This window comes from Cololabis saira, chromosome 4 (genome assembly GCF_033807715.1).
Source record: "Cololabis saira isolate AMF1-May2022 chromosome 4, fColSai1.1, whole genome shotgun sequence".
NCBI classification, from domain to species: domain Eukaryota; kingdom Metazoa; phylum Chordata; class Actinopteri; order Beloniformes; family Belonidae; genus Cololabis; species Cololabis saira.
Window position 1 is genome coordinate 5,578,597 of NC_084590.1, and position 10,426 is coordinate 5,589,022.

At 41.8% G+C, this 10,426-nt stretch overlaps 1 protein-coding gene across 1 annotated transcript in view; it reads right to left on the reverse strand.

Annotated features, from left to right (window-relative positions):
• The window catches only part of brip1 (BRCA1 interacting helicase 1), a 101,012-nt gene extending 98,149 nt beyond the window's left edge, over nt 1–2,863 (reverse strand). The window contains exon 1 of the mRNA XM_061718696.1: nt 2,520–2,863. Within this exon, the coding sequence (XP_061574680.1) occupies nt 2,520–2,612 (93 nt within the window). The 5' untranslated portion in view covers nt 2,613–2,863. The remainder of the gene's footprint in view (nt 1–2,519) is intronic.
• Between the last annotated feature and the right edge of the window lie 7,563 nt (nt 2,864–10,426).

The window sequence follows — 10,426 nt, forward strand, 5'->3', positions numbered from 1 at the left end:
AGCAATGAAGGAGTGGAATTCACTTCCTGATTATATAACGCAACAGAAAAATGTGCTAAGTTTTAAAATGAAATTAAAAGATTATTATTCAACACAAAATTTTAAGGATTAATATTTAATAATTAATGAATTAATTAATGAAATATTTAACTCATATTGTTGGGTCATGGCATCTTTGCAATGTAAACAAAAGTATTCGTGATGATTCAATGTAGGAGCTTGTCTTGTATGTTTTCTTGTTTATATGTTTTGTATGTGTGAATTTTTGTGTTTTTGTATACATTTGTGAATTAGTATTTCTTCTGTTTGGTTTGTATTGTGTGTACACTGTATTGTCACTTATGAGTGTATGACGACCCCAGGAAGAATAGCTGCTGCTTTTTGCAAAAGCTAATGGGGATCGTAATAAAACAAAACAAAACAAACAAACAAACAAAAACCTGCAACAGGGAGACAAACTGATAATGGACTACATTGTTGGAGATTTACAGCCTCTGAGTAAAGTTGAAAAGCCACTAGGACAAAACATGATTGTTTACAGCAGGGTCTCCAACCCTGTCCTGCATGTTTTAGATGTTTCCTTGCATCATCACACCTGATTAATGGTCGTCATCAGCTTGTCATCCAGGGGCCGGATTCACAAAACATTCTTAAGAAAAAAAATCTTCTTAAGTGTCATTTTTTTCTTAAGTTCAGTCTTAAGAAGAAAAAAAGAGAAGAAGTCATATTCTCCAAAAAAGTTCTTAAGTATTTTCTCAACTTAAGTTTCTTCTTAAGAAAAAAAATGGTATTCTTGAAATAAAAGTTCTCAAATTTGTTCTTGACTTTTTTCTTAACTTTAAGAAACCTTGACCTGTCTTAAAATGTCTTCTGTGAAAAGGTAAGACTCTAATATCACCTTTTTCAACACATTTTATACAAGTTTAGACTAGTAGGTCATAGTTTGAGGATATACTTTGTAATTAATTACACAAAGAGCCTGTTAACTGTTTGTTAGCATGTTAGTTAGCGTGGTAGTTAATTATTATTAATTTTCCCCAATAGTATTTTTTTTCAACACATTAATCTCATCCACCATAACCTTGAAAAGTTCCTGCATCTCTTTTTTCTCCTTCTCCATGTTTAGTGAGTGACTGACGGTTAAGACCAAACTACCTGTATAAATGTTGTTTGTTGGCGCGTGCAATGCAATGACATATTTTAAGAAGTTCTTAAGTAGGAAAAATAAGAAATTCGTAAGAAATGACAGTTCTTAAGACGGTTCTTAAGAAAATATTGAGGAATTGAACTTAAGAACTTTCTTATGAACTTCTTAATTTTAGATCTTAAGAGATTTCTTAAGATCGTTCTTAAGAACATATTGGTGAATCCGGCCCCTGGTCTGCACAAGTCTGTTAATGACAGTCATTTGTATCAGGGTGCTGAAGCAGGGGAATATCTAAAACATGCAGGACAGGGGGTCCTGAGGACCAGGATTGAAGACCACTGCTACAGTGAACAGTTTTAGGATAGGGGGGCGCTTCATTCGTACTTCTCACCTAAAAATATTGAAATGAACTGAATTTGAACTAGTTCAAAATGAAAATGGTGAACTATGAACGTGAAGTATTCTTTTTTAAACTATGTGAACTGAACTTTGAACTAGTTCATGAGAAGTATGAACTTGCACAACACTGGTTCTGGGTCTCTGTAAAGCCTCATTTGTGCTGTTGTAGGCTGGGCCTGCTGGTGGAGCTCCCATGATGCACCTGTCCCACAGGTGGTAGTAACGAGTTACATTTGCTCCGTTATATTTACTTGAGTAAGTTTTGGGAAATGTTGTACTTTTAGGAGTAGTTTTGAATCACTATACTTTTTACTTGAGTAGATTTGTGAAGAAGAAACTGTTTCTCGTACTCCGCTACATTAGGCTACGTTGAGCTGTTACTTTTCTTTTATCCCTTTTATCCGCGTACGCGTCAATCTCATGACATCACTGAGTGATTCTTTGGGAAAAATGTTTGTTTTTGCATGTTTTGTCACATTTACACAGACTCAAACACACACAGAGTTTCTATGAGTTCATGTTTGTTCTAGTTCTGCCTGGTTAAAAAAGAAAAGTACAAAGGCTTGACATTTTGTGCTACTTGTGCTTAATTTATTTTTTTATTCTGTTATTTTATTATTTACTAAAGTACTTGAATTTACTTTAAGATTATTTTTAATTTTTTTGTATTAATTTTAATTTATTTTATTGATTTAACTTGCCTGAAGATGATTATTTTGTACTTTTGTCTGTTTGAATGGTTGTGTTAAAAAAATTAATCAGACGTTACTCAACAGTTACTCCGTACTTGAGTAGTTTTTTCACCAAGTACTTTTTTACTTTTACTCAAGTAATTATTTGGATGACTACTTTTTACTTCTACTTGAGTCATATTATTCTGAAGTAACAGTACAACTTTTGGCTCCTCTACCAGCTCTGCCCTGTCCCCACTCTGCTCTCTTCTACCCTAACTAACCCTAACTCTGTTACTCACAGAGTTCATCATGGCCAGCTGGGACGGGTACGCCTTGCAGGGGAAGGTGATCCTCACTCCTCCGATGGTGTACTCCACCGGGGGGGCTGCCATGGCTCCCCGGGACCTCCCGCAGGGAAGGTTTCACTCCCACCTGGTCCACCTCACACTTCTTATTTCAGTATCTCCTCACCCACCTTAATTGAAAAAATAAAGGATACTTGTCACTTAGCTGTCACTTAGCTGTCACCGGCTGTCTTCAGAGAGCTGTTGCTAAGCTGTTATTGTCATGTGTCACCGGTATTCATATGTTTTAGTTAACTGGTGAGTAAATGAAGCCCCTCGTCTCCACTTCCAGCCGCGGCGCTTCCCGCTCTCCACAATCACATCTGCGCACACCGGATATCCGCCTACAACCTTCTCAACAGCTTTTCAAAATAAGATTTTCACTCTAAAACATCACCGACTTCCCAAAGATATGTATATGTGATTCTGTATTTTATTTAAATGTCCGATGACAAATTATAATTTGTAATAATTGTATCAATACAAATGCCATAGTAAAACGTAAAACAACACCGTTTACATTAATTTTGAAGGCTAATTGAGGTAGGCTGGTCGCGGCCTGACGTCCCGGAAGTGACGTTTGTAAACATCCTTCAGCGGCTCCCCTGAGGAGTCACGTGACTCTTTTCTGGAGTCATGTCCTTAACCCAGTGGTCTTCAACCGTTCTATAATACATCCATGTCTTCAACATAGACATATATAAAGGCCTTTATATCTATGGTCTTCAACCCCATAGATGTACAGGACTGTCTCAGAAAATTTGAATATTGTGATTTTCTGTAATGCAATTACAAAAACAAAAATGTCATTCTGGATTCATTACAAATCAACTGAAATATTGCAAGCCTTTTATTATTTTAATATTGCTGATCATGGCTTACAGCTTATGAAAACTCAAATATCCTATCTCAAAAAATTTGAATATTCTGGTAATCTTAATCTTAAACTGTAAACCATAATCAGCAATATTAAAATAATAAAAGGCTTGCAATATTTCAGTTGATTTGTAATGAATCCAGAATGTATGACATTTTTGTTTGTTTTTCATTACTGTAATTACTGTAATTGCATTACAGAAAATAAAGAACTTTATCACAATATTCTAATTTTCCGATTCTAAATCGATTCTCATATAAAAAAATTCATTTGTATGTCTAGATCAATTTTTTTTTCATCATTACATTACAACTTTTGGTATTTTTTTGTCTCTGGAAAGCGACTAGAGACAACATCTGTTGTATTAGACACTATACAAATAAAATTGAATTGAATTGAATTGAATTGAATAGTTGTACACGAGAATAACTAGTGCCATGTTTTTGCCTTTCAATATGTTTAAAGGTATGAAAACATTAAAGTTTTCAGTTATAATTGCATAAATTGTCTATATTTCATTACTATATACTGTCTTGGGGTTACAAACTAAATTCTCAAAAATGAAAAAAAAAAAAACGAAATACACCCAAAATTGAACAAATTTAAACGGAATGTGGGAAAAAAATAAGACCGATTTCATACGGCCCTACCTCTGTTTCCTCCCTGGATCTGTTTGGTAATTCTGCCCCACGATGTTTCTGAAAGCAGTTCTATCAGCATTCTGGGAGCTGATTGGTCCTTACAGCATCATCAGCTGCAATACTTGCTGTTGAATCTCAATATAATACTAGTATTAATATGTTGCAGAACTACAGTCATATAATTCATGCAACAACTCGAAAAACAGTTTTAATAACACTAACCCAAACCGATATCGGAATTGGATCGAATCATATCTTGATAATCGATTCTGAATCTTAAGAATTGGAATCAAATGGATTCTTGACATTTGAATCGATCCCCAGCCCTATTAATGACAGAGTCCTTGGTATCAGGGTGTGATGAAGCGGATGAAACATCTTAAACATGTAGGACCAGGGTTGCCTTAATCTTTTGAGTTCATATGAACCTTGCGATCAACCTCTATGGAATTGTCTGTGTCTATTATATTTATACTCATCCAGTCGACACAAAAACAGTCAGTTATGCAATGGAGAGGCATTGTAAATACAGAACTTGAAAGCGCATTTTATTTAAATAGGTTAATTTCAAGATAAGTGTGTTTTCCCCCCCACATTTACACTGTACACATGCACTATAGCTGTTAGTGCAGCTATCTGAATACATGGAAGTATTAAACAGATTAAATGAGTAGAGAAAGATTTAAGAGAATTTTTCAAAAATAGTATATAAAAATACAAACCAAAACAAAGTTAACAAGCTCAATGTGTCAAACATAAAACTCATTATATGTCCAACAGAGTTATATACACTTTGAACCAATTCATAATGCTGCTAGTAGAACAGGATGAACCAGACAAACGTGGGGCTTAAAGGATAAAACTCTCACTTCCACATCTGGGTTTCAACACAAGCCCATGTTACAAATTCCAGTTAGAAATTGCACTTATGTCAGTGAAGGAAAATACAAACATGATCATGTCACATTTAATAAAGGGTGAGACATCTTTTCTGAGGAATAGTATTTTTTTCTTTTTAAAGATATATTCATATTTGTTATCCTACAAGAAAGAGGCAAAAGGGCAGAGTCCTGCAAACTCCACACAGTTCTTCAACCATTTTTCTCAAGAGTTTGTGTTATCAATTGCAATTTTCTAATCAGTCTCAAATCATGACATCCACTCCACTTTGCATGATAATAATTCCTCAAAAACAAAAACAAACATTGACACTAGAAGTCCCAGCATTTTGCTGTCTACCTACAGGACTGTCTCAGAAAATTAGAATATTGTGATTTTCTGTAATGCAATTACAAAAACTAAAATGTCATACATTCTGGATTTATTACAAATCAACTGAAATATTGCAAGCCTTTTATTATTTTAATATTGCTGATCATGGCTTACAGCTTAAGAAAACTCAAATATCCTCCATCCATCCATCCATCCATCCATCCATCCATCCATCCATCCATCCATCCATCCATCCATCCATCGTCCACCGCTTTATCCGTTCCCGGGTTGCGGGGGCCGCAGCCTCAGCAGAGATGCCCAGACCTCCTTTACCCCAGACACTTCCTCCAGCTCTTCCAGGGGAGTCCGAGACGTTCCCAGGCCAGCCGAGAGACATAGTCTCCCCAGCGTGTCCTGGGTCTTCCCCGGGGTCTCCTCCCGGTGGGACATGCCTGGAACACCTCCCTTGGGAGGAGGGACATGCCTGGAACTCCTCCCTAGGGAGGAGGGACATGCCTGGAACACCTCCCTAGGGAGGCCTCCAGGAGGATCCGGTACAGATGCCCAAGCCACCTCAGCTGACTCCTCTCAATGTGAAGGAGCAGCAGCTCGACTCCGAGCTCCTCCCGGGTGACCGAACTCCTCACCCTATCTCTAATGGCGCTTTTGCATTAGTCTCACTTCTCCTCGGTTCTACCCGCTATGGCCCCATTTTGCGCTTTCGCACTAGGGCTGAGACGGGTAAAGCCGCTCCAAGTCGATACTTTTTTCTGTAACCATTTCAGCCAGGTTCTTTGCGGGCTGAGAAGGGACTATTTCTGACGTCACCACCTCCTCGCCACCGATTGGTCGGGGGGCGGGGCCGTCACCACCCTCCGCGCCTCTGATTGGTCGGGGGGCGGGGCCGTCAGACGTTTGAATCAGGAAGCGGGAGTCAGAGCGAGGCGACTCGCAGCGATTTTATTATAAAGCGCAAAACGTCTGTTTGGTGATCCAACTCTGAGGTGCAGATGTTCATAAACCTGGTGGCTGAGGAGAAAAAATTTAAAAAGGGATGCAGACGGGCTGTTTTACTCTCAGCCGCTCCCGGCTCCAGCTGATTTCTGATCAGCGGCGACATGAACAAAGCGGTTGCGCAATCGAGTACGTCACAGCAGCTTCACCCAAACCTGCCCGCTTCTCCCCTGGCAATGCGAAAACACACGGGTGGAACCGTGCCGTACCGCGCCGAGCGGAGCCGGGCTGAACCGATACTAGTGCAAAAGTGGCATAAGGGAGCGTCCAGCCACCCTGAAGAGGAAACTCATCTCTAAGGGAGCGTCCAGCCGCCCTGCGGAGGAAACTCATCTCGGCCGCTTGTATCCGCGATCTTGTCCTTTCGGTCACTACCCAAAGTTCATGACCATAGGTGAGGGTGGGTGCGTAGATTGACCGGTAAATTGAGAGCTTCGCCTTTCGACTCAGCTCCCTCTTCACCACGACGGTCCGGTACACCGACCGCATAACTGCGGACGCTGCACCGATCCGTCTGTCAATCTCCCGCTCCATCGTTCCCTCACTCGTGAACAAGATCCTGAGATACTTGAACTCCTCCACCTGAGGCAGGACTTCTCCACCCACCCGGAGAAGGCACGCCACCCTTTCCCGGTGGAGAACCATGGCCTCGGTCTTGGAGGTGCTGATTCTCATCCCTGCCGCATCGCACTCGGCCTCAAACCGCCCCAGCACATGCTGGAGGTCCCGGTCCGATGAAGCCAACAGGACAACGTCATCTGCAAAAAGCAGAGATGAAATCCTGAGGTTCCCAAACCGGATCCCCTCCGGCCCCTGGCTGCGCCTAGAAATCCTGTCCATAAAAATTATTAACAGGATTGGTGACAAAGGGCAGCCCTGCCGGAGTCCAACATGCACCGGGAACAAGTCTGACTTACTGCCGGCAATGCGAACCAGACTCCTGCTCCGATCATACAGAGACCGGACAGCCCTTAGTAGAGGGCCCCGGACTCCATACTCACCGAGCCCCCACAGAATGGCACGAGGGACACGGTCAAATGCCTTCTCTAGATCCACAAAACACACTGGTTGGGCAAATTCCCATGAACCCTCGAGCACCCTGCGGAGGGTATAGAGCTGGTCCAGTGTTCCACGACCGGGACGAAAACCGCATTGTTCCTCCTGAATCCGAGGTTCTTTTTTTTTTTTATTAAATATTTTTTTTATCCCTGATTTTTTTCCCATTTCATCACCCAGTGCTCATACCTAGACAGTCCTGGACATTGCTCCCCTCTGCCAACCCAAGGAGGGCCCTACACTGGGCTCAGGTCTCCTTCTTATCCTGAGGAGTGATGGACCGCTTCTTTTCACCAGACAGGGTGAGGATTCTCCGGCCGGACGAAGGATCCTATTCCGGCCGGATCCTCCCCACCCCATCTGGCGCCCCGGTTGGCCAGAGGGGGCATGTATAGCCCAGGACTGTTGCATGTTTTTGTGAGGGTAGCTCACATTAGCTACCCAGGGGAACACGGGGAGAACATACAAACTCCACACAGAAAGATCCTTTCGCCAACCCCACCCAGGGTGTGGGCACTGAAGTCATGGGGGAACTAACACGCACTTCAGCGCCCACAGCGTCCCCCGGCGGGAATCGAACCCAGGACCTTCTTGCTGTGAGACCGCTGCACTACCAGCTGCGCCACCGTGCCCCCTGAATCCGAGGTTCAACTATCGGCCGTAATCTCCTGGCGTAGACTTTCCCGGGGAGGCTGAGAAGTGTGATCCCCCTATAGTTGGAACACACTCTCCGGTTGGAACTCAAATATCCTATCTCAAAAAATTAGAATATTCTGGGAATCTTAATCTGTAAACCATAATCAGCAATATTAAAATAATAAAAGGCTTGCAATATTTCAGTTGATTTGTAATGAATCCAGAATGTATGACATTTTTTTTTTTTTTTTTTAAATTGCATTACAGAAAATAAAGAACTTTATCACAATATTCTAATTTTCTGAGACGGTCCTGTACTAGACCCACAGCTGGGCCAGTTGACCTGAAGGCTTTTAGCTAATGCCCTAATCACTCACTTTGTCATGGAAATGAGGCCGTGAGTGGCACGGCAGGAGCATGCTGAGCCACAAACAAACCTGTTTTTGGCAGGGGAGGGGGGGGAGACACTTCTTGCAGCGGTGAAGTCATGTGGGCTGCTTGTGTCTGTCTAAAATCCTGAGATCCCTAATTCAAACCTGGCAGTCAGGAATTGGTTATTCCCAATGACAAAAGGGTCAAGTTGGACAACAAAACCTGTCCATACATTCATAACCAACACCTCCACGACCTGGTTCACCTCAAATAAGAATACATTAAAAATAAAATAAACATGTGAACATGCTAACGACCCATGTGACCGTAAAAATTCATGTGACTGCAACCAGACTGACGGGTGTCGGGGCCGTTGACCCACAAAGCACTGTTTGACAATTGATCACATTTTCATGTAGCTTGCTCCCAAAAGAGAGGTCATTCCTTTGGTTCTGAGATGGATAAATACCTCACTGCACATAGCCTATCACTTCAGTTCCCGCCAAAATTCTGTGCTGTATGAACCTCCTCTCCAAGGAAGATGCAGAGAAGACTCAACATTCAGCAGGCGTTGGAAATGGTCTTGAATGTAGTAAACCCTTGCGACTCGGATGGAGAAGACATAAACTTTCAGCCGGATTCAGACTCACCAACTGGCCCTGCTGTGGGTTTAATAGGTATAAAGGCCAAATTGCCCTTCTATGGTACTTGTAGTGTTAAAAATCGCCATAATAGTACAAAAAAACTATTTTAGAAAATCCATGCAGTGTATTTACTCACAAATGAGACTCGTTCATACACCAGTGACTATAGAGGGAATGCGAATGACGTCACAGATGCGACTTCAAAGCGTGTTACGCCCACTGAGTGTCAGAAAGACTGAGTGTCAGAAAGACTGAGTGTCAGAAAGACTGAGTGTCAGAAAGACTGAGTGTCAGAAAGACTGAGTGTCAGAAAGACTGAGTGTCAGAAAGACTGAGTGGCAGAAAGACTGAGTGTCAGAAAGACTGAGTGTCAGAAAGACTGAGTGGCAGCGTAAACTTTCAGTTTGAGCAACTGTAAAACATCTAAAATGGGAAAGAGCTGTTGTGCGATCGACTGTACTCATAGATTTAGCAAGAAATCGGAGTTATCGTTTTACAGACTGCCGAAAAATAAGCTTAAGAGAGACAAATGGATCGCTGCAATTCACAGAAACAACTGGATTCCAGACACCGAAACGTGGATTTGTGGTTCCCATTTTGTATCAGGTAATGTTGGATTTTTGGGTAGCTAACGTTAAACGGTCAAATCATAAAGTTCGGTGTCCTCATCACTTTAATTTCTACAACAAATCCTGCCTTGAAGTCGGACCAAGCGTCAAGACTTTTGTAAGCCTTCAAGCTTTGCTTCCTGTATTTCCCCGGCGTAGAAATTAAGTACATATAAATATCAGGAAACTGGATTCGTGGCCAAATATTAATGTCCATGGACCACTGGTTCTTGGTAACTGTACCAAATATTAATGTCCATGGACCACTGGTTCTTGGTAACTGTACCAAATATTAATGTCCATGGACCACTGGTTCTTGGGGTAACTGTACCAAATATTAATGTCCATGGACCACTGGTTCTTGGTAACTGTACCAAATATTAATGTCCATGGACCACTGGTTCTTGGGGTAACTGTACCAAATATTAATGTCCATGGACCACTGGTTCTTGGTAACTGTACCAAATATTAATGTCCATGGACCACTGGTTCTTGGTAACTGTACCAAATATTAATGTCCATGGACCACTGGTTCTTGGGGTAACTGTACCAAATATTAATGTCCATGGACCACTGGTTCTTGGGGTAACTGTACCAAATATTAATGTCCATGGACCACTGGTTCTTGGGGTAACTGTGCCTTTAATTTAAGCTGATAATCGGCTGTTATCCCGTCTCCTCCACTAGTTGCAGCTGTTTTTGCCAGTGCAGTAAGGGGACTGGTCCAGCGGGGAAGTGACGCCAATGCAGACCCTCTATAGTCCAACAGCGTAGCAGGTCAACGGCTTGAATAGAGAACCAA